Raw genomic sequence first — 26874 nt, 5'->3', positions numbered from 1 at the left:
CCACTCAGGCTTCCTCCTTGGCCAGTCTTAATTTTCTGTTTGCATCTTTGGATGTTGAATCAGTTGACAGAAGTATTACCGAAAGAACCATATCCAAAGTCTAAGAGATCAAATTCAACAGTGCCGGCCACCTGGCTGGCCTAAGACTGCGAGGCTGAAAGACACATGATAACCAAGTGAATAGGAAAAGGCAGCCCTGCTGCTAGCCTGCCTCTTAACTTCTTCTAACACCGATTTCTGTATAACAGCTACGGGTTTAGGGTTGGTTTTCAGAGGGGAAGCCCACGTTGAAGAACTATATTGCAGCTAGGATGCAAGTTTTCTTCGCATCAAGGATTTTATTTATTTTTTAGGGGAAGGAAAGCAGGTAGAAGGCGCCTAAGATGATTTTTGTCTTTTCAGGGAGCCAATAACTTTGTTTTTTTGGCATTTTTTTTTTTTTTTGCACCTCCTGCCTTTCAGGCTGCGCTTGCTGACGGGAGGCTGAAGCACCTGGGCCTCCCAGCCCCTCGGCACCGGGACGATCCGTGCTGCTCCCCTCGCAGCCTCGCCTTCCCTCTTGCCCCAGCCCCCAGCCCCCAGCCCTTTCCCCACAGCAGGGCCGTGGCAGCCCGGCCACCACCCCCGGGGCCCCGCGGGCCATGGCGGCGGCTCGGGGCCGGCCTCCTCCGCCCTCAGCCGCCGCGGGGGCTGCGGGGGCAGCGCTCCGGGGCCTGTCCCGGGCCCCTCCGGAGCCGCAGCGGGGCGGCAGGGGGAGCACGAGCAGCGGGGCCGAGCCGGGAGCCGGGGCTCCGGCTGCCAGCGGCCGCCACGGCGGCGGCGGCGGCGTCTCCCCCGCCAAGCGGCGCCGGCTCGGGGAAGCGAGGGATGCGGCTGCCGCCCGCTCCGCCGCCCTCAGCATAACGCCGGGGCCCGGCCCTCCTCCCCCCCGGCTGCGGGGAGCAGGAAGCGGCGTGCGGCCGGCTCCCGGCGGCCATCCCCCGGTTCCCCCCCCCCCTCCTTCTCCTCCTCCTCCTCCACCTCCAGCCGCCGCCGCCGCCTCCCCGCCCAGCGCAGAGCGGGCGCCGGCGGCGCGGGGCCGCTCCCGGGAGCAGCGGGCGGCGGATGCCTGCGCCACGCCACCCCGCTGCCGCCGCGGCCTGGGCTCCGCCGGGCCATCGCCGCCGCTCCGGGCCCCAGGTCGGTGCCGGGAGCGGGGAGAAGGGGAACGGGAAGCGGGGGGGCGCCGGGCTGGACCCCCCCGGCCGGGCCCGGCGAGGGGACGGAGGTGGGGGGGGGGGGGGGGGACACGGGGCTCGTTTGTGCCGCCCCCCCCGCCTCGCCGGGTGAGCCGCGGGCGGGAAGTTTGGTTGATTTTCCCTGATTTTTTTCCTTATTTTCTGTATTTTTTTTCTGCCCGGGGAGTGTTTTTGACGTTGCCGCCGCTTGTTTACGGCTGCGGGGCGGCGCTGCCAAGAGGGCAGGGAGGGGTTTTTCCCCCCCTCGCCCCCTGCCCGCAGCGCCCCGGCTCCGGGCACGGCCGGCGCCGCTCGCAGCCTCCGGGGGCTTTTTGGGAGCCTGCCCCGAGCCTCAGGGTGCTGGGACCGGCCCTGGGGGGCTCCAGGGGGGCTCCGGGGCTTCAGCTTTCCCCCTGCAGCACCTCCCGGCGGTGGGGTGAGCTGCCCCAACCCCCCCAGTTGTGCACCTTCGGGAACTGCTTCCATAGAAATAACTCTTGGCTTTCTTTCTGGAGCCGTAGGGGTTTCTTTACCTATTATTTCTTCCTATTAGGATATAAGTGAAGCTGTATTTCGTGGCCGAACGTTACCGACATGCTGCTTGGAAGGGACATGGCATGACAAAAAAAAAATAAAATCTATTTTGGGGGATTTGCGGTCATGGTCGGATTCCAGCTAAAGAGGTTGTCATGCCAAGGTGCTCAAGGCCGCTTCCCTTTTCTCCTCGCGGTGGGCTTTTCCGATGGCAAAGGAAGCAAACTTCCCTTGCAATCCAACGTGTTATCGAGTGGCGGGGCGTAAATGCCTTTTTTTGGCTCTCTTGGGTTTTTAAGGCAGGCAGCCGGCGACCTTAATGTGGTGTTATCCGTGGGCAACGTGAGCGGAGATCCCCCCGCGCTGCTTTTCCGTTTGTGGGGCTGATGAGTAGGGAAGGCTGTTGGCGTGATCCTCAGTGCCCTGGAAGGGGGTGTATTACATTTGAGGCCCCTGAAACTCTCACACTTTGCGTTTGGATTGTGAAGCTGAACTCCTTGGCCCTTGTTGAAGGGGAGCCAAGCCTGGTTCGGTCAATCTGTGTTTTCCTGGAGCGTTGCAGCTTTTTCAGGAGGAAAAAATTCCTGGTTTGTGGAAAAGCAAATTACGTATTTCAGCATAGTTCTCCTTATTCCATTCAGCAGTGTTTTGCCTGCTAACACCAAAATGCTGTTTAATAGGAGGCGAACGATAAGCCAGACTTTATTGTATCTTGGCAAATACTCAAAATGAATAAAATGCAGAATTGTCGTATTGCCCCGTTTCTGCCATGTGACGGTGGCAGTCGTGGTGGCAGCACCCACGTTTGCAAGGTCAGAGTACAGCTATAGCTCTTAATCTATACTTCCGTGGTTGGCCATGCTTATTTTCCCTCTCCTGCCTCATTTTTCACCCTGTAAGTAGCATAAGTCAGTTCTTCAGCTTTCCTACAGTAATCAGGAAAGACTAGAACATTAATTCAAACTTCTTCTTTGGTAAGGTTTACATTTGTTCCATGGGAAGCACGGTTCTATAAAACTGGTAAGGATTTTCTGATATCATATGTGGAAGTACTGTTTTTCTTCTTAAATCTACACTTGTTTGGTTAATAAAATGGATTTGTTATCTTCGCTTTAAATTATAGTCTGCATGACTGGCCTGGGTAGGGTTTGGCACACAGAGTAATCAGTAATAGTCAAGTGAACGCAGCAGCCGAAATCTGTCTTCAAAACTGTGATTTCTTGAAATGTGCCAGACAGCCCAATACATTTGCTGATTGAATCTAATTCCACTGCTGTAGAGTTCAGTTCTGTTCTGAGTTCAGCAAAACCTCAAAAGCAGTGTCTCGTGTTGTGTTCAGTCTCCAGTAGAAATAAGCCTTGGTGTCTGCTGTGAAGCCACCGAAACCCTCGTGCAGATGAACTGTTACCTGGCGCTGTAGTTCTGTGGTTGTAATGTCAGCTTTCCACCAGGGAAGGCTGACAGCCTCTGGTGGACTTGATCGTTGTGGTTTTCAGACGTTGTTAACACCCTGCAACAGGATGTTTCTGTCATTATCTCACTCTCGCCAGGTTACAGTCTGATATTTTGGTGCAAGCTTCTCCTTGGCAGTGTTGGAAATGATTAGGATGGGCTATGCGTGCCACAACCATGCTGTGGAACTGGATAGGAAAGCAAATTACGGCAGCAGGGCGAAGCAGATTACTGTGAGTGGCAAAGCCTTGAACTACTGGGGGTAGACAGATAGGGCAGTCCTGTCTGAACTTTGATTCTTGTACTACTATTTTATATTTTTGAAGAGAAACTAGATGTCTATGCCAGTGTAGGAGGTGGATATATAGATGTTTGTCGATAAAATGCTGAGATTACTGGTGCCTTTGTGTCTCTTTCTCAGCATGGGTGCTGTCCTGAAGAAACACAAAAGTTAAGCTGTTAACAAAGGTGGACCGTAATGTGAGAATCACAATAAATTGTTTTGGATTCTTATTACTGTTGCCCGCGTTTCAATATTTGAAGTTATTGATAGAGACTAGTGCTTCTCACCCTTGTTTGGTAAAGGATTAATCTCCTCCTTTCTGTCTTCTGTCTCGAAATCTTTTTGTTCTTTTGCAACCCCTGGTCCCTAAAGACTAAAGCCTAGCCTTGGATACCCTCTAGTTAACCAAGGTTGAAGAGTTGTGTTTTTTTTTTGTTCGGGATTTCTTCCCTCCCTCTTTTCTCCTCATGGAAAAATACTCTCTCACTGGTGCTTTATGTCGTTTTCATGACAGGGTGGACAAGTAGCATCTGTGTATTGACCAGTAATTGTTCACCATGGGTATTTGTTCAGCGAGCCTCCTGTTGTATGTCAGGCACTTCTGACAGGCCGCTGGCTCAGAAAGCGTGTAGCCAAAGCATTGGTGTGAAATACAGGCATGGTCAGTTTCTGCTTTGGTTAAACTACAAATGTAACTTAATGTTTCTCGAGTTATGAATTACTTAGTCTTACAGTCATTCTTCCCTGCTAGTGGAAAAGCTTGGAAAATGTGATTATTTCTTTTAATGAAAAGTTTGTTTATGTAGGAGCCTTCAAAGCTTTATGTGTAGGATATAGGAGCCTTCAAAGACTTTGCATTTTCCTGTTTTAAATCAGGAGCAGCAGACTGGGGTTTGGTTGGTTAAATACACTCAAAAGCCACTTTTTCATCTCCCCGTGAAGTTACTATAGTCAGACTGTTTCTGAGTAAGTACTGCTTCTGCATTTTCCTGCCACAGCTAAGAAGAACAAAAAAGGATGTCCTTATGTTCTGGTAATGTTCATGCACCTCATGTTTTCTGTGCGGCACGGCACGTGTTTTCAAGTTCAAGTATTTGCTGGTTTTGGCTTACTCTGGCATTTTACTGAACACATTTCAATCGCACTAATTCACGGAATACATCTCAGAAAGCATCGTGTATAGCAAGCTGTGTCACTGTGGAAGTATGAACACGGCAGTTAAATATTTATGCATTCATTTCTAGCAAAAGCAGTTGGTATGTTTGCAATGCAGTGTAGCTGATATTTCTAGAAGCCTGTCTTAGAAATTGTCTTCCTCAGAGAACAATACGTGGAACATTTGTGGTAACAAGACTATACAACAAAGAGTATACAAGAAAAAAATCTGAAAGGGAGGAAATAAGTTTGCCATACTTTGGGGTCAGGGAGAAGTGAGGTGAGCGAACTGTGTTTACTTCAAGCAGGAAATCTGTGACAGCACTATTCTTGGAAAGAACAGGCAGGGAAAAGAAACAGAGTGAAGCCTCATAGAGTTCAGTTTATAAGCAGAACAAGGGTTGAAAGTGATAAAGTAGACTGAAATGACATCAGTTCTTTTTCATTAGATGGTTTCAGTGCTGTCTTTTTCTTTTTTTTTTTCATGGATTTGCTTTGGAGGGTTTGGATTTGGGAACATTTTCAGTGCTAAGCCTTGAAGTTTAATATTCTGCCAGCAGTTTTCTTGGAAATAAGACATGAAGTCACCCTTATCAATATTCCTTACTAAAAAAATATATATTTTATATATGTATATACCTACATACATATACATACAGTTTGCTGAATCTCATTTACCAAATAAATCACCAGTCCCCTCCCCATCCCTCCCTAATTCATAGAGTTAAGCAGAAAAAATCCACAGCACTTGTCAGTTGTGCAGGAAGCCTTACCTTTAACTTATGGCATTTTGAAATACTAAGCAGTCTTGCTTTTCAGATCTAGTTCTGTTTGCTGTAGTCACAACCTTGTTCACTTGTTTAAACTTCATAAATTTATCACTGCTATGTGCTACTGATCATGGCATAGGTCATTTGTTACCTTCTCTATACAGGATGTCAAGCTAGATGAGCAAATCATGCTTCCTAGCTATAAAATAAATAAGCTGAATTCTCTTTATGCTTTAGATGCTTCTGAAGTTAATAAAGCAAGTTTCCCTTTAAGGGCTTGAAATTTTGCTCTCAGAATGACTCGCAGTATATCTTTTATCTTCTTTCTATTAAAGCTTATGAAAGAAATGTAATAGTATTTGCTCTCCTACAGGTTTAAGAAGTATTTTTTTGGAGAACCTACTTTATTCTCAGGCTGTCAGTTCAGATGTCACTTTATGATTTTTCTGCATGATGATTGCACATTTCCATTTTATGAATTTTCTGGGCAAACTGATATTATAGCAACTACCAGATAATTCCAGGGCCTGTGGTTCCGCATACCTCTGACCTTAAATTCTTCAGCTCGGTGAAATAAGTTGGTGCAAAATATGCCAAGGTAGTGAGTATCTCTGAGGTAACAGAAGAACGGGGGTGTAGCTAATAGAAAACACACCTTTAATGCTTGTGATGCGTGGAGAGAAAGCCTTTTAATGGTTGAGATCAGTAGCAGAGCTACAAGTGGAAGTGACACCTAGACCTCCAACCTTGCACCTCTTCTGTCAGACTGGACCTGTTCTAATGAACCCCCTTGTGGGGCAGGCAGGGGCTGTGTGCTGTCGGTTTTCACCTGGTAATTTTACCTAATTTTACCTTGAATATTCTCGAGATACGGTCTCTTCTGTGGAAAGGACATTGTGTTACTCTGAAGTAACTTTGAATGTCAGCTAAGGCTGCAAATATTTGGTTTGGCTGTTGGCAACAAGGAGCTCTGGCAGGTATGTTCCCGTCTTTTGATGTGTGAAAGGTACGAAAGCTGGTGGAGTTTAGATGCGAAAATAAATTTGTATGGCCAGTTGGCGTGATCAGCTGTGGTTTCATCCCTCTCATCTAGAATAGGAGGTGATGAGAAGCTGTTTGAAAACTATGTGTCCATAGGGTAGGGAATACCTGTGCTAACTGGGCTCCTGGCTGTTGGGCTTTTTTCTTTTGGATGTGTTATGTTGTATTTAAAAGGCGATTTTCCTTATCACAGCTGTAGCATACGTGAAAGGAGCGTATAAAGGATTTAATGATTACCAACTGCTAGTATGGTATTTTCTGACTAAATATGACAAGTAAATTGTAGGAAAAAAAGGAATGAACAAAAACTGCTCCATATAAAACATTGCCAGAAATTGTTTAAATAGCAATGGTGATGGTTCAGGCTAATTTAAAAATCAGTCTGCTGCTTTGTTTTGATGTAACCCTTCAAGTCTACCCGTTGAAGGTACTGAAGGTGATCATTAAGTTTGTTTTATTTTGAACGTGTTGTTTCCGAAACACAGCGACGCCGTTCTGCGCTCCTGTCAGCTCTCCTAGCAGCTCATCAAGTGTCAGCTTTACTCTGTCAGTGAAATGGCATGTGGGGAGGAGAGATAAAAGGGGCATCAAGCTATTAAGCCGTAAAATAAACAAAAGCAAAACTTGAATATGATAAGGTTGCTATATTTGCCTGTTTAACAGGGGTTCTGTACGTAACTCTTGGTTTGGCACCGTGCTGGAGCGGGAGGAACTGCCGGCTCCGTGAGGGGCCAGCATGTGGCGTGGGGCGCAGGGCAGGCCCGACTCTTTCTTCCTCCATTTCGGGGAGAGGAAGAGCTCTTCTTCAGCAGCAGTTGTGCCTGTCTTCTGAGGCTGGCACTGTAAATTAGTGATCCTGTGAGCAGAGTTTGTTTCCAGACCTGGCAGGACAGAGGACTGCTGGAGGCTCCTCACGCTTCCTTCAGGAGGGGCATGTTGCCATCTTCAGCTTCCCTCCCTGAAACACAAGCCCTTGGAAGAGGGATTGGGACATCCCGAGTGCTGAGCTGTGGCGAAGTCAGGTTGGGGCCCATGCTTGGGCTCTTTCAGCTGTATCCATCCCAGCAGGAGGAGTGCTGTGTCCTGCCTTGGCTCCTTTCCTCTTCCAGCTTGTTTGGTTTGTATAAGGACTAGTATAGGGTGTAGGGCTTTTTACCTCTGGAACGATTGTGAAGAGGGAAAATTGCTCTCAGACTGCTGCTATTCAAGCCTCCTTGCTTGGCCTTGCATTGCCTTGCAGAGAAAGGAGCCCTGAGGGGTTGCTGTCTCCGGCTGCAGCTCGCCGTCCCTTCCCCAGCAGTGGTGGGGACACAGCTATTTGTGGAGCTGTGCTTTGAAACAGGATAAGGAAGTGATCCGATCGAGCCCTGCAAAAATAGATTACTCTGAAATGGTAACTAATTCGTTTTAAAATGCTGTCCCACAAGCAATGTGTCGGCATGTTGTGGGGGTGAGGCTCTGATGCTGTGAAGACAGAAATGAGCACCTGGGCCAGGATCTTCTCGAGCTGCTGTGGTGCTCATGACCGGTGTTGATTCCCGAGAAGCACTGGCTTCAATTCGTGCCATGTCCTTCTTCAGGGTTAGATGTTAATACCGGCCTGACTGCGGATGGTCCCTTCTCTTCTGAAGCTGCAGTATGTTTTTGAAAACTTGTCAATGGTTTTGACTCACAGTCTGAGATACTTTTGCCATGACCCCGTTAGCTTTGTGAGGCCACCGCTCCCAATGGCAGCCTGTGTAATCGGCATCCAACCCTAACCGAACTGCACTGTACTAAAATAATACAGATTGGACTGCAAAGTTAATGCATGTTTTGTGTAACAGAGGAGTCGCAGAGGACGTTGTGGAGTATCTATGGTGAGAAAACCATTAACAAAGAACAAAACAAGAAGCTGTGGCATTTCTCTGACCAGTAGTAAATAAAGGCAGTGGACAGAAGTTGAGAGGATGAGAACAATCCTTTGTATTTCCAGAGTTTTAAGATATTTTTTTTTTCATTTAAAATCAAAGAAACAATCTTTTAGCCTAAATTTATGTGACATAATGTTTGCTACTTTTTTTTTTGTTGAAATTGTGGGAAACTGGAAGCCAAACAGTAAGGGAAAAAGTGATGTTGGAGACCATGTTTTTTGTAGATATATTCCTGTACAGTCAGCTCCAAGTCAACTGGCTTTGTGTTAGGTTATTAACATGATGTGTTAAAAATAAACGAGGCTCCGATACCGTGCCCCCATCTGTTTATGAAATGACTTTTCTCTGCATAAAGGGCCTGGTGGAGTCGCTGTTCCTCCGTGCTGGCACATCCAGCCTGTCACCACAGATGGTGTTGGTGTAGGAGCTACCAAGGAAGTGGTTTTGTGATCGCTGTTCCTGGATCAGATTTACTATCAGATTATCCTGTAATGTAACTTTGATCAGGTAGGCAAACTATCACCTTTCTTAAGTTAGTAAGAGTACACAATATATCATTTGTGCTGACTGTGGGAGGACAGACAGTAGCTATTTGTCATGAAGCCTTCCAGTATGAAATCGACCTGTCAAATCTAAACTTTATTTACTGTCTTGCCAAACTGTGACCTCGGAGCAGGTATTGGAACAGTGACTTAAGTCAGTAAACTGTACTCTCTTTTATTTACAGAATTGCTTAATACGGATTTATTACCTATGAAGAAATAATACACTGTATGCTACAGTACCGTTTACTTCATGTACTGTTAGATTTCTCCTTTATTTCTCTTAAGCTTTATTTTTTTAACAATAAATCTGCTTAGGCTGGGAAGGAAGTTGCAACAAGTGACTCTTTTGAGCATTATTCTGATTCATAAAATATGGCAGAGTAATGATAATAACAGTCATTGCAGACATTTTAACGTGAAATTCATTCATGCATATGTGAGAGTTAATTTTCATGTAATGGCATTGCATGGCACGTGGAGTTCAGAGAAGTGCTTATTTTCTTTCCCTAAGTAGCAAAAGGAAATAAGTACACTTCACGTACACTGAAATAGACCCTTAGTAAACCCTTTATGAAGAAACTTTCCAGTTGGACAGAATCAAACTATGTTGGAAAGCTTCCCCCTCCTAGTTTATTAATTCTTACATAGCGCAGCCTTCGTAAATCCTTGAGGTTATGAGATGGTGAATGTATTGTTATGCAATTTGTTCCTTAAGCCAAAATATTACAACTTGCAGGTTTGTTTTGTTTTTAGTCTATTGTAAGATCATCATGTGCTTTTCATGTAAGTTCAAGAAGACTTTTAATTATCTAGAGTAAGCACTTATTTTTTCTTTCTCTCCCATATTGAGTAGCTTGTTAGGAAAAATAGGTAGATTGTGTTAAATAAAAATTATATGCAAAATAAGTCTATTCTCCTTGGGTTTTAGGACATGAGTGTAGTAGTATTTGCTTCGTTTTTCTCACTTAGCTGATGGCTGGGACCAAAGTGGGACATGGTCTGGCTTACACATCAGTACGCGTCCTGAACCACCACTGCTTTTCATGGAAATGCTACGTTTCGCTGGGACAGACCAGATTGCAGTCCAATTTCTGCTAGTTATTTCCTACCCTTTGAACCATAATTTTGTTTTTTAACATTTTTTTTTTTAGGGGAAGTCTTTGTGAAGGACAAATACAACATTCAGCTTGGTTTGTTCATGTTCCGTTTCCTCTTTCTGTGCAAATTAGGGCTGGAGACCATTGCTCAATTCAGCCAAATGCGAAAGAGGAGAAGGGCTCTCAAAGATGATGAATTGTGTTTTGTGTAAATTGGCGGCTGAAGAGGGAAGACACTGAAGTTAGTGTCCTTTCTGGGAGGAAAAATGCAGAAATCGGCTGCTATGTTGTTTTGTAGCAGCTGGCCCCTCACAGTGGGTATACGTTCCTAGTACCTGCAGGACGTGTGATCTTTTGCCTCGTCAAGGTGTCACGGCAGATAGGGGGTTATCGTGGTGGAGGGGGAGCAATGTGTCTGTAGGAAGGCAGCTTTTTAACTGTGCTGCTTGCAGAACTTCTCATGGTAAACTTCTTAACGAGGAAGCTTAGAAATGCCATGTCATTTGTCGAAGGCCAATGTTAGGGTAAAAGAGAATAAGCCTAATAACTGCTCAAGATATGTTGTTATATCAGATATGTGGTCTGTTAATAGGTTAGAAGAAAAGAAAGGCAACATTTTACTGACTTCCACACTTACTGAGACTAACTGAGTCGTCAGCTCAGTGTAGTATGTTGTTTTTATCAGTGCTGCACAGAGGACCAGATACTGGTGCTAAATTTAAAGATAAAAGTGGGAAAACTTGAGTTTGTATACTGGTCGATTATCTAGCCCATTGAAGTGTCATAGGTATCCTGCATTAGCTTGGTTAGAAGAGGGGAATGAACCCTCGTAATGGCTGTCTGCGAGTAATGCAGCCTCAGAGAACCCTGCAAGAAGGAAACTGGAATAGTGGGGTTTTGCCCTGAGCCTGTGAAATTGGATCATTGTTTAATTATGTTTAAGTAACTGGGGATATTTATACAGATATGTAGAACTATGCAGATTTTAAAACAATACAGTTTTCATTAAATTAAGAAATCCTAGTATAAAGCAGTCTATTTCGTTGTGTTGTTTTGTTTTGTTTTTTTCTTATTATTTTTTCTGAGTGCTAGTCATGGCATCTTTTTAAAATTGGGATAATAAATTTGCATAAGGTATCCTAGATACCTCCACCTAACATTACGTTGATGTTTTTTTTCCCATGTTTTACAACATGATGTTTATGCAACCCAAAATTGAATTAGCTTTTTTTTTTTTTCCCCCCCTCACCTTTTTAATTCTGGAGGAGCAGGGTTTGTTAGTGGTGCTGGGAAGCTCGAATCTGCAGCCAGGACACTGTGGCACTGTTCAGCTCCAAAAGGATTTCAGAAGAAGACAGGTTAAGTGATGCTTTGTGCAGTGGCCTGGGCTCTCCCTGTGGGGGATGCAGAAGGAGAGGTGAAATGATCAAAATCTGAGGCTGGTTCTTTGCAGCACCATGCTGGAATAACACACACGGTGAATTTTTTCCTTTGCAGCTTAACAGTAATTAAAACAAGAGAGGATATTAGCTCAGATGTGTTTTGGCCATCTAGATGGATAGGACACATTTCTGATCACATGCAGACAAATTTGGCAGGAGCTGTGCGTAGCCTTGCCAAAATCTATGAGAACCAAGAGAAAACTAAATGAAAAATGCTCTCTAGGTTTGCAGTGGGGTTGTGCAATGGTGCCCGCTCCCAAAGTAGGTGTCGGGAGTAGCCGTGCAGGTCAGGTTAAGGGCTCTGCTTCAGCCACAATGAGCTTCAGCTGACGGCTGTGTCCAAGAAACAGCTAAAATTGGAACTGAAGACAGTTCTCAGGTGGGGGGGGGACAAATCTGTGAGTCATCAGCACAGAGATAGATGGTGGCGGAGTTTGTGTTGGCAGATACTGGGTCGCCGAGTTTGTACGCGGGGAGGAGAGGACAGGAAGAAAGGTCAGGCAGAGAGGTGCACAACGCTCCTGCAGGAACTTAGAAGAAAAAAAATTTATCTAAAGACTTAAATGCTAGAAGAAAGCTGGAGGAAAGTAAACATTTTGGTGTATTTTCCTTTGTAGGATTCTGTATTTTTGTATTTGACTTCCAAGTATAAAATACTAAATTTAAGGCCAGAGTGATTTTAACTACTCTGAGGACTTTGCACTGAGCTTCGTCCTTTCAAAGGCAAAACAAGAAAATACTGGTATGGCACAGCCTGCACCGTGCAGTTAAATGGAATATAAGGAATTTTGCAAGTTGATGGTATCAGAATTTCATCAGCGCATTACTGATAATTGCACATGACAAGCACACACGTTTTCTATTAAAAACAAGCAAACAGGTAATTTATTTTTTATGCTTCAGTGTCTCTGTTTTCTGTGAAGTGAAGGCAAAAACAGTTCAGTTGCACAACTTGCCTGCACAAGCTGCAGTAGGTTTGCTGTTTATATTTCTCTGAAATTAATACAGAAAGGACATAACTAAGCATTTTCTTCTTTTTGTGTCTGAAATTTAAAAGATGTCAGATAAAGTGGAGAATGAATGATTTTTTGTTGATATTTTAAGTGTCCTAATGCTTCAGAAGAATACAGGGGGCAGGCTGATTCTGAGCAAGTCCTTTCAAGATGGGGTCAGCAGCAGCTTCAGGAGGGTTTTGGAATAGCCAGTGGCATGGAGCTAGCTGCAATGGTTGCTCTACGTTGCTGAGGTTCCCTCTGGAGACCAGGGGGGCTGCGGGGCCCTGTGGGAGCTCAGCTGTGGATGGGAAGCTGTGGATCCCTCAGCGAAGACGGGGCAGGTTTGGCTGAACGTGGCAGTATCGGCTTTGCCAGAGCACTGGCTTCAAGAAACACTTTATTTTTTGGCTTTGTTTTGGAAGAATACCTGTCAGGCTGTTAGACTTGCAGGAGCTGAGGGCAAATTCTGGTATTAGCACACAGAAAAGAGGTTAAAGAACGTAAGTACTGAAAAGTTCTAGATATAATGTTCTTAATAAAGCTTTTTTGTTTTTCTTTTCTAGTTCAAGCAGTATGCTTCTGACAGCAGTAGTGGAGAACTGGACGACTGGTTAATTATCGTACTAAAATGGAGTATTTACCAGTAGAGGTAAGATAACCTGTGAATATGCTGCGGTTTCATTTCTTAGCAGTGTCTTGCAGTTCCTAATACAAGTAGCACTGTTGGACAAACATTTCTCTGAGAACAAAGCTGGTTTAGGAGGTTTCTGTGCACCTCCATCTGTCTTCTCATTGCGCTCAGAGGTGCCCTGGTGCAGCTGCTGTAAAGTATCACTAAAATGATCAATAATTTTAAAAAGAAAAAAAAAAAAAAAAAAAAAAAAAACAGAATAAAGAAACATTTTTTCCATTTTGGTGGACTTTAACAATCTGATATATATATCTTTGATCCATTTTCTGGTTTTGCCACAGAAAAGATGGGTTTGGGTAACTAAAGAAGCAATGAGCTGGTGTGGGGACAGTGTTGACTGGCAAGCATACGTAGGAAATTGTCTCCTTGAGAAAAGATTCATATAGATGAACCCTCAGAGGTGTAAAGGAAAGTAAAGTTTTGGTCCTCAGTATAGGATCAAGTGGCTTTAATGCTGCTTTAACTATCGGAGATATTCAGTCTCAGTGCTTTAATGCTGCTGGGTTTTAAAATGCTGTGTTGATTATTCATAAGTTCTAAGTAGCCACCAAGAGTTGTGAAACCCTCTGTTGTCTCTAACCCTCTGTATTAGGATATTCCTCTCATTTACTGTCAGATCCTCTGATGCGTGTTTATATGCTGCATTAACCTCTGTTGTTCATAACGTGGTTCTTAATGAAGGATTCTTCTGTTTCTTGCAGGCAGGACAAGTGTCAGTTTCTTTCTCTGTTTCTTAATGATAATTATATGCTTTAAAATACAACAATCAACTCATTAAGTATTGAAACGAGTTGTGGACGTGTAATATTATTGAAGTTAGTGCAGGTATAGCTGTAAATTTAAATGGAATCTATACAAAGGAATATCTCTACGGAAGTTTAACTTTTTATGTTGGGTTTTCTATGATTAGCAAACAAAAATTCAAGACGGCTTCTCCAAGTTTCGTTTTCCCCTTTGAAATACTTAGTTGCTGCATAACACTTTTTGTTACACGGTTCAGAGAACTCTGTTTGACTTTGCGCAGTTATGAAAGCCTTCGACAGAAAGTAGTGATTGGGTTTATGTCAGACCAGGACAGTGACTGCTCCCCGTCACCCAGGCTGGGCATGGAACAAGCCGATGCTTGGCAGAGGTCAGCGGATTGCCTGCAGCCCCCGCCGCTCGCAGTGGCACGCCGTACTGCTTGCTGCGTGCACAGCGTCGTCAGCTGTGGCTCAGCAGTTCGTGCTGCTTTAGCAAGACATCCTGGAGCAAGGCAGGGGTGCCACTTTTCCACATATTGTTGATAGTTGATTGCTGCATTACTGCTTTAAAACAGGTGGTGCCGTGTTGTGCACACGTGTGTGTGCTTGTGTTCACTCTGCCGTGCTGCCTGCCCAGGTAATTTTTTGTGGGCTGGTTGGGGATGCTGAGTTGGCTCAGCAGAGTAGGGAGGGACTGGCTCCAGCTAGAGTCGTATCAGACCCAACAGAAATACCCCAAGTTCATGGGGCAATCCTTTTGTAATGCCAGATGTGGCGCTCTGTAGCTTTTCTGTTGTTGAAGTAACTCGCATAAAATGAGCCTTTAAATCTGTGTAACCAGGCTAGTTCTGGGTTGTTCCCACCTAGTTTCCTCCTGGGGAAACGTTTGGGAGTGTTGGCTTGGCTCAACAACTCCTGCAGGAACGGTTTTCCTTCCTCATAAAAAGCCAAATTTCAGGGACAAAAGACAGTGCCATTAGTGCTGGGGAGTCAGAGGCGTGTGATGATCTGATGTCTTGAAAATGTAGTTAGCTTCATCAAAATGCAAACTGCCTCCGATTTTTGAATGGCATCCTTTGTCCTCTGAAGTCCTTTCTCTTTGGCCTGAGGATTTCCAAATGGGGTCCTGTCCTTTCTGAGGTGTCATCCAGCGTCATCACGTGTTACATGCACTGCCTACAGGGTTTGCTCCCTGGGGTCACGGCAGGTCCAGGATCCCTGCTCGGTGACAGGTCAGGTTCCATTTGCAGAAGATGTGCTTGCTGCAAATTGCTGCGAAGTAGTGTAGGTTATCAGTGATAGCCCTTGCACTGCATGCTGTGGCATCGTTCAACTAGTCAAAATCCCTTGATTTGAATTCAGATTATTATGCAGAATTTTTAGACAAGCTGTGTTAAATGCACCACCTGCATGCTGTAGTCCTTACCTGGCATGAAGGGTCCTTGACTGCAGTTCTTCACATTGTCATAACTCAGCTTCAGAAGCAAAATTCCTCTTTCCCTATTCCCTGTTAAGTCAGAAGTACGAAGTTGCTCTTTCTGTGTTCTTAGTAAAGTGTGTGTAGAGTCATTGTATAGGCTGTTAAACCAAGGTCAGAATTTACTTGTTTATACTTAAAAATCTAAACCTGCACAGCAAGTGCAGCAAGGTAAATCTTATCTTCAGTCATATGCCAAGATAATTTAGTTGGTAGGCTAGACGTAGCCCCTTCAGATAACTTTGCTTTCAGGTGACTGATATCTGCTGTGGCTAGGAATTTTCTTTGCCAGCTTTCTATTTTCTGTCTCAGTAGTACCACCTGCTGCTTCACAAACTCCCACATGCTTGTTTAAGCTTGTTTTATAGAAACAAAAAAATCCCATAACCCATTCAAGCTCAGGCCAGGCTCACTATTAGGTTTACTGCTTCTGCACGAGACCCAGGAGTACTAATGTGCACAAAGGGTTGACCATTTTAGGCTTTTTTGACAGTGCTTGTAGGAGCTAGGAAGTTTGAGGACAAGTGTTTGCAGAACGAGTAGTCTGTTTTATTAACCCACTTGATATTGTTGAAGGAAAACCAGCAGAACTCGTTGAAGTCTGTAAGATTTTAATTTAAGTATCAGCAGGCAGCTGTAAATTAGCAGCGAGGTGCCAGTCTGTGGCTGCAAAGAAGACAATGAGAATTAACACTTTGCTGCTAACAAAGATTGACTGAGAGTGGGCACGGTGCCCTCCTTAACTCCTGCCTTCCCTCTTCAGTCACTCCATCAAAGATCCTACAGCTCCTGTCAGGCCTCACTCTGCCCAATTCAGCTGTCCCTGCCCTTGTGTTGGGCTTGAGGTGGTGCCTGCTACCTGTTGGGCCATTCTGCTTCAGCAGGGGCTGGAAGCAGACCAAATACACTTTGTCTCCTTGGCAGGGCTTTTTCCTCTCTCCAGCCAAGTAGCAGAGCAGAGTCGCAGTACGTAGGTATCAGTAAGCTCCAAGGTTATATTATGCTGATCATATCGTGATATTTCTCTGATAATACTTGATTCCTTCACAACAAAGCAAGAAGCTACTGTGGGCAGGATTTGGCATATCCTATATAAATCCTATCTTCATGTTTACCCCAGGATGTGTATATTTAAGGAAGCTGTGTAAAATTGAGTAGCGTTTTCCTGTTAAGGACCAGATAGGCATTGTCCCCAACTTGTATTGTAAGTTTGTTTTCTGTTTGTTTCCAGTAACGAAGGTGCTGACAAGCTTTGACTTCTTCATCCTCATAAACATGAGCGAAGTTCAGGCTATGGTAGAATTCTCCGTGGAGCTCCACAAGTTCTTCAACGTGGATTTGTTTCAAAGAGGGTAGGTAGTGTGTTCCTTAAACCTTTACTGTGATGTGTGGCTGATGTTAGAAAGACATGAATGGGGAGTGTCATGCAGCATTGCTTCATGTGTTATCGACTGTTTTTACAGCGATTTGAAAGTTGTTAATTGCTTATTGGAAAGGTATATGCTTGCTAGAATCGAAATGCTTGAGTAATTTGGCCTAAAACTTAAGTTATAACAAGAATTTATTTTCTGATTGGAGAGGAGGGAAGTTCTGTAGCGTTTGAGGATAGGTTGTGTTCTTACTGGGCTCTTACCCTTTCATATTTCAGTTGCTGGGATCCCTTTTGCTTGAAATATGTCAGGCATCTTTTGGATCTTCTTAAAACGTTTCTGCCCCAATTAACTTATTAATTTATTGATTTGGCAGCAGAGAACTTCACTGGCTTCTGTCGTCACGCTGTGCTGTGCCTCCACAGTAGCAGAAGAATCTGTACTGCATAGGTCTCTTGACTTCCACTTAACTCCACGGGGTCTCTGTAGAAGACCCTGTCACACTCCTTTAATTTGTTGTTACCTGCTTGTTCCCAGATTATTTTCTAAGGTCCTGCTTTCCTATGGCTACGTAGGAAGTAATCCTTTGTAGCTTATTTTTGAGTTATTAAAGCTCGCTAGTCATCTAGCATCGTGGTACATTGCCATTCTGTAAGCTTTCTGAAAGACCACAGTAAAAGTACAGTCAGTCTTTTAGCTGTTATGATAATGGTTTTAGACAAGTCTGTTTGAGGCTGTGTCAGTGCTTACAGACAAGGAACATTATATATCAGTGTTGATTTATGATAGCTCTTTCCAAAATATTGTAGAAGAACTTGACTTGGAAACATTTGAGTTATAATGAAATATATTCTTGTTTTTAAGCTGGTGATAATGCAAACAATTTTTGGTCAGGGGTGGTGGGAATGTGTCCATTTGTTTTGTTTTTCCTTGCTGCAACACAGCTATCTTTGTATTAAATCTCTGAGGTGGATATTTTGGGGGAGAGTGATATGAAAAGGAATTGGGAAGGAGATCAGGAGAAAGTGGCGTAAGATGATGTCATAAAACACATCTTGGCTATCTAGGCTCCAACTTTGCTGTGTTTCTATTAGTTTTCCTCTAGAGCTTAGTAAAGCCAGCCTTTCTCTAACTTTGCCTTGAAGCAGGTACTGAGAAGTGTTGACTTATGTTCGCTACCATTTGCAGTCAAACTGTATGCAGCTGACGAGCTGTGCCCATCTTTTAGAGGAAATTGTAACTTTGCTCTTCATTGGAGGAAGAGGATTAAGGAAGGCTTAAGAGGTCTGGGAAAACACTGAGAATGTTCTAATTACTTTGGCAAAAAGTACACTTGCTTAAACTGTGTCCTTTCTTTTTTTTTGTCTCTGAAATCAGCGTGTAAGGAGAGGAGAGAATATGGCAACACATTAACTCTCATAGAGAAGAACCTGAAAAAAAGGAAGTCTTTAGGTTGTCTTCACCCTCTGATTCAAATGATTCCTCAGAAAGGTAGTTTGGAAGCAAAGCACAGCGTTACAATTACCAGTGTTCAACTCGGCTTGTTGCTTTTTAGCTTACTCTTTAAAATGCAGGAAACTCACACAGCAAGCTGAGGGAGGCGAAATGCTGACATAATGAGAAAAATGGCTAGCAGATACTGCCTCTCTGGTTTCAAGCTGCACCTTTAACTCTGGGCATGTTCCCTTAGAAAGCAATGTCAAGAAGGAGAAGAAGCTGCCAGAATAAGTCAAAAGACTGAGTAATGTGAATTCTGGCATTTCTGTCAATTTGGGCAAGTTCTAGCCTTTGTGTTTAGTGGAGATAGGAATGTAATACTTATATGATAATGCTGGAGGAGCTCTTTGCTGGTGGATTGAATCATCAGGAAAAAAAAATATCTCAATTTCATTGTTGGCTTTGCGTTTTTGAGCTACTGCTGCATTTACCCTGGTTTCTCTCACCAGAAGTCAGGTACAGAACTGAGCGTGTTGTGTGTTTGCTTGGGACTGGGTGCGTTCAAGCCAACACAGCTTAGCTTGTCTGTCTCATGGTGTTAGAAGCACAATGGACTTTTGGACTGTGTAAAATACAGTTGCAGCCATTTCAAGTAATCACATCAAGCAGATCAAGCTCCTTCTTAAAACTTAGGGGATTTGTATCTGAACCGTTTGGTTGGAGAGTGAAGTTGGATTCTCACTCTTCTAATTATTGGAGATATCATAATGTCCAGCCTGAATTTCCTTCTGATCAATGTCTAGTTGTTTATTTTTCCTACCAGCTTTGTCCTGTGCTTTAAATGACTTTTTCAGCCTGAATGTTCACTCTGATGTATTTTTAGATGTCAGTCATTTGTCTTTCCCATTAAGTATAAACTGAATCAGTTTAGTCATCTGAATTGGTGACAGGCTGCTCCCCCCACGCTTTTCTGTGGGGTCCACATATCCCAGTACTCAGTCTCAAACAGCATTATCTCTTCCTGCTTTCAGAACCATCTGAAGACATCTGCCATCTATCGCATCTCACTGTAGCATGTTTTCTTGGGTCTGTATCTGTAGCGACATTGTTTCCAGAAGCATGTAGGACTATATTTATGCCAGCAATTAATTTGGTACATTCAGAATAAAGTGCTAGAAGCAATGTTGAGGTCCCTGTATCTGTGTGGTTTCAGGATTACTTCAGACTAGGTTTAGTCTGGTCCTCTGGGGCAGATGTTTTCATCATGAGTGTGTTTTGAAGTTGTTTGTACCAGTGGTTCGTTCAGACCTTTCTGTCCCCTGGGCTGAAGCACATTTTATGGTATGCAGATGTCACAAACTGGTGGTTTAATTTTCTCTAGGAGAGATCAAGTTCACATACACAGAAAACAGTCAGTGAACTGGAACCAGCATGTAGCAAGTGGGGTCCTTTTTGGACCCAAATGGCTTTTCCTGGAAGTTGCACTGCAGCTGTAAGTAGCAGAGGAATGTAACGTAGTTAAAGAACACAACTTCTTCTTATCTAATTTAGCTATCTCAGTATGTAATATTTTCTTATAGCTCTGCACTGCTTGCTTAAAAGCAAACTTGCTCCAGGTTGTCCTGCTGGCTTATTTTAACTGTTGCTACATTTAGATAAGGCTGCACATAGTTTTCCTTTTTCAACCAGGGTGATGTGATCATGGGAATTTTTGCCCAAACAGTCAGTGGTTGATACGTGAGTATTGTATGACAAAGTGAATAAAAGAAGACCCATCTGAGATGGCAGGGCTTCAAGCTCTTCTGTTGCCTTACTTTATAAAGGCTCCGGTTAGAGTTGGGCCCTGTAGTGCTGGCCTTTTATAAATACAAAGGGAAATATAACGCGGTACGAGGGAGATGCGGGCTGGAGAAATGGAAAAGGAGATGGATGGAAAACTGGCTGGGTGACTGGGCTCCAGGCGTTGTGCTCAGGTGGGGCAAAGGCCAGCTTGTCGTTAATGACTAGTGGCATCCCTCACCGGTGGGTGCAGCATCAGTTCTGTTGGGTGTTTTGATTAACAGCCTGGATGATGAGACGTCGTGCCCTCTCAGCAACTTTTTGAATGACTACGCTTTGCAGGGAATGGTTGGATACAGTGGAAAAAAAAGCTCTTTGGAAGGACCTAGACAAACTGGAGAAATGAGCTGATATTGTATTAAAGGCAGTGATACAAATGAGGCCCAACAACCCCATGCAGCAGGGCAGGATGAGGGATAACTGGCTGGAAGACAGCTTTGCAGAGAAGTACCCAGGGGCCCTGGTGGACAGTGAAGTGAACACGTGAGGTGAAAGGGAGACCTTACTAATTTGTATGGCTGGAGAAGACAGATCCAGGCTCTTTTTGCAGTTTTGCAGTGATAGGACGATGGGCAAGAGGCTCAAGCTGCCGTATGAGACATTCAGATTGTGCATGAGGAATGCTTTTTCACCAACTGGACCAGGTTGCACAGAGAGGATGTGGAACCTTCATCCTTGAAAACACTCGAAGTCTGACTGGACAGGTGCCAGCACAGCAGGGTCTGGTGGGACCTGCCTTCTGCAGGTGTTTGGGCTGGATAACTTCCAGGCTTTGCTTCCAATTTCAATTATTCTGTGATTCAGGTGCCTCTTTTCAGCCTTTGTTCAGAAAAAGGAAAATGCCATGTCTCCCAGCTAAGCGCTGTTTTTTTTAATACTCTTATGATTTTGTGTATTGAGGGATCTAGCTTTGTTTTGTGATTTTGAGATTTCTCAAACATTGTGATTACACCTAAGACATATCAGTGATATTCACTGCCTTTACGCTTTTTGTATGTAAAAATAAATGCATAACCTACTGAAATAATCCACAGGCCATTGCCCAGCACAGTATGAATTACTCTGTTTTGCTAACAGATGCCTGTGGAGGTTTATAACTTTGAAAGTATGACACTTTATTCATGCTTGTTTGTGTCAGTGTGCTGAGTTTTGTCACTGGATGGCAGTCATATTTACTGTGATTTAAGGTCCCCTCATTATGTGATACTTGAGAAGGACAGCCAGTCACACTATGACACATTAACAGGTCTGGTGCCCGTTTTCTGCCAAAGTTGCCCTAACCGAAGATTGGTTTTGCCCTGAACTGAAGATGTGGCAGCCTTAGGAAGAAGTGTGGATTAGGGGCTTGCTTTTGTTGTTACCACCAAACATCTTCCCTACCTTGTCCTGTAGCAGAAACTGGCAAATTCCCTTACTGACTTCCATGAATTTTCCTTTGGTCTTGGCATGTGTTATGTTCTCCCACTTTCAAGGCTATCATTTTGACCTTGTCAGCCTCCTGACTCCTCTTTTCCTCAGAGCATCAAGCGCACTTGGGAAAACGAGGTCTCCATCCTTCCTGTGTTGTGCTGCCTGACTCCTGTCAGCAGCGTGGGCTTGGTGTCAGGCTCTATTTCTCAGGTAGTTTTGAAACCACAATATTGATTTTTCCATACTAATTTTCCTCTTGGAAAAATCTACAAAGGAGATGCTGTAGATTTAGTCTACATTTTCTCTACCTGTTTGCATTCTTAAAATGCCAATGTTAAATTCTTATTTTGTCACTTTTTTTTTTTATTTTGTCAGCGATAGCTGTGCACACACATCTAGCCAGATGTGGATTTAGAAGCTTTTCCATAGCAATGTCTCTGTCTCTGCTTTGTCTTGTTTTTCCAAGTAGAAGTTTCATTGTGGGGTGCGATATCATAGGCATGTGAAAACACTTTTTGGATGCATATCACATCTGAAATTAGGTTATTGGGAGGATTTCAGTGGCACTGATTTGCTTGTGAACCTGAGCCTCATTGAAAGGCAAAGGAATTTAAGCTTCAGGAATTCAGAGACTGTTGGAAAATTAGTGTTATGGTATTCTTCTGTGCCATGGATTTGTTTTCTCATGTGCAGACTCTTGCTGATGTGTCTCAGCAGCATTGACATTTTATGCTTCCATGTGTCTGGTTGTGTAAAAGACAAAACACTGAATCAGAGTAGGAATCTTAGTGAATCTTACTATCATTACAGGGTAATTTAATGAGGAATCAGGCAACATATGAAAGGTTTTTTGGTTTTGGTTTTGTTTTTTTTCCTGTATCCAATGAGTTGTCTGAATTAATTTTATAATTTGTTAACAGTAAATTAAAATTTGAAGAGTGGGGCAACTCATCTTTCTTCTGGCTACATCAGGAGATGGACAGTTTCTGTTCCTAAATAAAGGAGTTCCATGGTTTGTGCCATTAGCGTATGATCAGGTAACAGACTGGCGGGTACTTGGCACATTCAGGCTGAGCTGTTTGGTTTTCTTTGGAATTCATAAACCTCAGTCGAACTTTTGCTTTCAAACTGCATTAGTGTATGACACAGCTTTCTGGAGGTAAGTGTTCTGAACTCCCTTCTGTCGTGTCGCGTATCTTCTGAAGTATTGTGCTCTGATCTTTCCTTAATGTAATGCCATCTCTTCAAAGGGAGAAGAAAGCTGTCAAATTTGTCTAACAGTTGCAAGATAAGCGCTGTTCTTCAGCTTGTGATTGTACAGCAATATGAATAGCAGTATTGCAGATTCAAGATTTGGAGGGCTGGGCTGTAAAAATGGGAATATTCTGTCCGGGAAAAAAAATGCAGATACTTTTTTTCTTTTATTCATATTTTTTAGAGGTGGATCAATTTCTGATTCTGGTTCAGTGGTGGATGCACATACACAGGTCCTTCTTGCTCTGAGGCAAGAATGGGTAAAACTGGGAATGAGGAATAAGAAAGTCATATCTTCTGTTGGTAGAGCTTCAGAAGTGACATGTTAGTGTGATCAAATGTCCAATTAGCCCTTCCGATGCAGGATGTCTGAGAGGCCGTCAACATGGTGTGCTCCCAAAGAGGAATAACCATTTGAAGTACCATAGAATTGGTCCTTTAGAATTGTGCCTTTTAAAAATAAAAAGCCCTACGGTTATTGAGAGTAGAAACTGGAAAAGTAAGTGTAAATTGAGCACTGCTCCCTTTGAGTTAGCTGAAAAAATAAAGCTCTTGAAGCGTGCTCAACCAGTTGGTAATTGTAGTTTTACTGGAGCGATGTTTTACAGAATCTTCTCTTTTTTATTTCCTCCAACCCTCCCCCAGCCAATATTTATTCATAAATACACCTCAGGCTTTGTCAAATGTTCATGGGTATTTATTGCATATTTGAGACTTCGCAGATAATGTGTTAAAATCTCAAGTCACCTGAATTTTGTTCAAGCTTTAGCTCTTAGACCTACATTGTCCTTCTGGAAGGAAACTTAAAATCATAACATTTGAAGTTCATTATTTTGAATGAGTCAGATGTACCCTCCAGACATGGAATTCATCAAAATTCACTTTTTAAGAAAAAAAGTGCTCAAATATATGCTTATGCCATCTTAATCTCTTGCTGGAGCCTGGTAGCACTGTGGTAGGTGTAACTGTTTTGTGTGACAATAAGGTTAAATGTAATTATGACATGCCTTATGTCATATGGCCTCCTTCGAGGACTATGCTTGGAGGTCTGTGTGTAATTCCTTCTTCCTGTGATCAAAGAAAGATGTGCCTTGTGTTTGTAAGACCAGGTGCCATTTCACATTGTGGTATAAAGATCGAGTGTCAGCATGGCACAGGGCTGTCCTGCTGTGAAGACTGCCAGCAGAAACATGATCAGTGAGCTCTGTTTAGTGAGGGAGTAAATGACAATGGAGACAGAACTGAATATAAAATGATTTTCTCCAGATAAAACCCTTTTTTATTTTAACCTTTAGAACAATATACTTAGCTTCTGTGTGTTGTATGAAGGTAGAATGAGAGCAGGTGTTCACTGAGGTGCTGGTTGAAGATATCTGTGTAATGGTTTCTTGAGTATGTGACTTCTCTTTCTAAATCTTTTACTGAGTTGAATATTCTGCAGTGACGTGTGCCAGCAGCAGCAGCTTTAACGTTGCATTAAATACATGCTTAGTCATTAAAATTGCTAATTTTGAGACTCTTTCACAAGTTCAGCAGCACCCTTTTGTAGCATGTAGTTTCTGCATCGGCTTACAGTTCAGACCAATCTCTATGTGATGGTAATGAAAAACAGAGAAAAATCTGACATTTCTAAGTGCTCTGACCTATTTTTGTGCACGTGGTTATAGCAGAAAGATGATTATGTTAGTCCTTTACGTTAGTTTGACATCCATTAAACATCTTTCTCTGCTTCTTCAGATGCCATTGAGTATTCCACAGCGTTGACTGCCTTGTGGTACGACAGGAGGTCCTGGCATTGGGTCTTGTTGTGCCCCTTCTGCTGCATGTACATCTATTCATACATTTATGCAGATCTGTGTCTGTAATCACAGGCAGCAGCTTACTGGATGATGTGAGAAATACAGCTTCATCTGAATATGGAGCCAGGCCCTGTCACACCGCCAGGCCTGCTGCTTCTGCTTCCATCAGGTGTTTTACTCAAGCATCACAGAATCATTTAGGTTGGAAGAGACCTCCAAGATCACCGAGTCCAACCTCTGACCTAACACTAACAAGTCCTTCACTAAACCATATCCTATCTAAACGTCTTTTAAAGACCTCCAGGGATGGTGCCTCAACCCCTTCCCTGGGCAGCCCATTCCAATGCCTCACAACCCTCTCAGTAAAGAAGTTCTTCCTAACATCCAACCTATACCTCCCCTGGCGCAACTTCAGCCCATTCCCCCTCGTCCTGTCACCAGGCAAGTGACAAAAGACTCGTGTTGCTTCACATCTCTCCTTAAAATCTTCCTCTTTCCCTCCTTAGACCTCCTGGTACCTTTGCCAATTACTGTATGCCATACAAAATAACTTTTCACACTCTCAGATTTTTAGCCATTTTTCATGCTCCTGAACTTGTTCCCCTTTCCTAGCTCTGACTTGTGTTGACAGGTAGGAAGCTCAAGACACTTCAGAGAGTTAGAGGCGCTCTAGACTTAGGCTGCTAAGATGACTTAAGTACATATCTGAGCTCTTCAACACATTCATGTTTATCCACAGAACTTTGTTTTGCCTGCAGTGTGGCTTTTATGCCTTATGGTGGGTCAGCTCAAAATGCTAGGCCAGCAGAAAAAAAAAAAAAAAAAAAAAAAAAAAAAAACCACTACATGGTTCTGCTTTTGCCAGTTTGTCTCCCTGTCTCACCTTCCACAAGCTCACTGCTAGTCGGTGCCAGTGCAGGAGCAGAAGGTAAAACAGAGGAGTGGGATCCCTGCCTGTCTCACCAACCAGCCTCCGGGCTGGTGAACTGTAAGGCTGGACCTCATTTGGAGAGAGGTGCCTGTAGTTCAGCCTCTGTGCTGGGAAGACATCTCCAACAGGAGAGTCTGCTGCATCAGCACACCTCAGGCTGAGAGGGAGCAGCCCAGAGATGAGTATGTGTTGAAAGAAACCCTCTGCTTCAGCTGCTGCCTTCACCTCACTTGGCATCCCTGCCCGCAGGGTACAGGATGGGGGCAGACATCAGGTGCGTCAGTTCTGATTTCCCTGAGCTGTCATTTGGGACCTTGGGTGGCAGTGCCAGTTCGCAGGTTCTGCTTTCCTTGCTCCTGGCTGTTTCTTGCTCTCCCTGCTGCCAGAGCTTCCGCAGGAGCGCTGCAGGACCAGTCCAGTGGGCAGTGTTGTCTGCAGGTAGCGTGCTGGTGTAACTGGGAACAGGCTGATACACCGCAGCACAGGGGCAAGAGTGAGGGTCTGGGAGGGCAGGGCAGAGGGAAGGGGGAAAACAGAGCTCTTTAATCCTTTTTTTCCCCTCCAAATCCTTATATTTTAAAAGGCTAAGGTCATTTTCAAGCCCATTTAAACTAGTATCTGAAGGTTAACTCTGATGAGTTTGGATTTTTAACTTTGCTCTTGTAAAGGTACAGGAGAGAATGAAGATGCTTTAGCTGTAGGAGGTGGCTCCAGCTTGGCAAAAATAAAAAATACAAAAAAGTCTGTCCAAGAAAAGCAAGTTGTTTCCTTTACACAGATGGGTAAGAAGTGTTGTGTTTAGGAATCTTCTGAGTTCATGTCTTGAATGCTCACCTTACTTGTTTGACATTCATGAACACTTTGGATCACCTGAAGAAGAATTTAGACAAACAGATCTCGAATTCTGCTGCAGACCAAAAAAATGAACTTGAGGAGCTGATGTGACTTCCTGGAGTGATGTAGCTTCTTACAGGGGAAGATTAAGATGTTAGTAAGGGTTAAAAGAGTAACACCTTTATGTAATGTATCATACAACATGATGGACAGTTAATGTGCATTTTTGGTCACATTTTTGTGAGAATTTCCTTTGTGGTACCTGAATTTCTGTTTCTGGTTAAATGTATGATATATTTGCTTTTAAAACAGAGATTGCATTTCATGAAAGCAAGTCACAAAGTGAATTGTAAAGCTTGTGTATTTGATTGCTGGCAGATGAGAGGAACAGAATTGCACAGCTGCAAAGCTTGAAAAAAAGATTTGAAAGACCATTGGCAGTAAGTACCAGAAAATGAGTTGTCAGACTTGTCTTCTGGTCTCCCATCTGTTGTGTTTGCTAAACCTTGATTTCAAAATTAACATGTTATGATGTGTCTGAGTAAGAACCACTGCCTGTTTGCAAGAGGTGGAGCTTTGGAAAAAACGGTGGCCCTACGTGCCAGGAAAACTCTGCATCCCACACCTTTGTCCCCAGAAAGCTGT

General features: G+C 43.6%; 1 protein-coding gene across 2 annotated transcripts in view; it reads left to right on the top strand.

Annotated features, from left to right (window-relative positions):
* The first annotated feature begins 1122 nt into the window (after nt 1-1122).
* Nucleotides 1123-26874, top strand: part of FAM135A (family with sequence similarity 135 member A) — a 79655-nt gene continuing 53903 nt past the window's right edge. For both annotated transcript variants that reach the window (XM_032184215.1, XM_032184214.1), the window contains exons 1-3: nt 1123-1179; nt 13008-13093; nt 16587-16707. In XM_032184215.1, the coding sequence (XP_032040106.1) occupies nt 16631-16707 (77 nt within the window). In that variant the 5' untranslated portion in view covers nt 1123-1179; nt 13008-13093; nt 16587-16630. The remainder of the gene's footprint in view (nt 1180-13007; nt 13094-16586; nt 16708-26874) is intronic.

The sequence above is a fragment of the Aythya fuligula genome, chromosome 3, assembly GCF_009819795.1.
Source record: "Aythya fuligula isolate bAytFul2 chromosome 3, bAytFul2.pri, whole genome shotgun sequence".
Taxonomy (NCBI): Eukaryota; Metazoa; Chordata; class Aves; order Anseriformes; family Anatidae; genus Aythya; species Aythya fuligula.
This window is presented reverse-complemented; position numbering and strand designations above follow the sequence as displayed.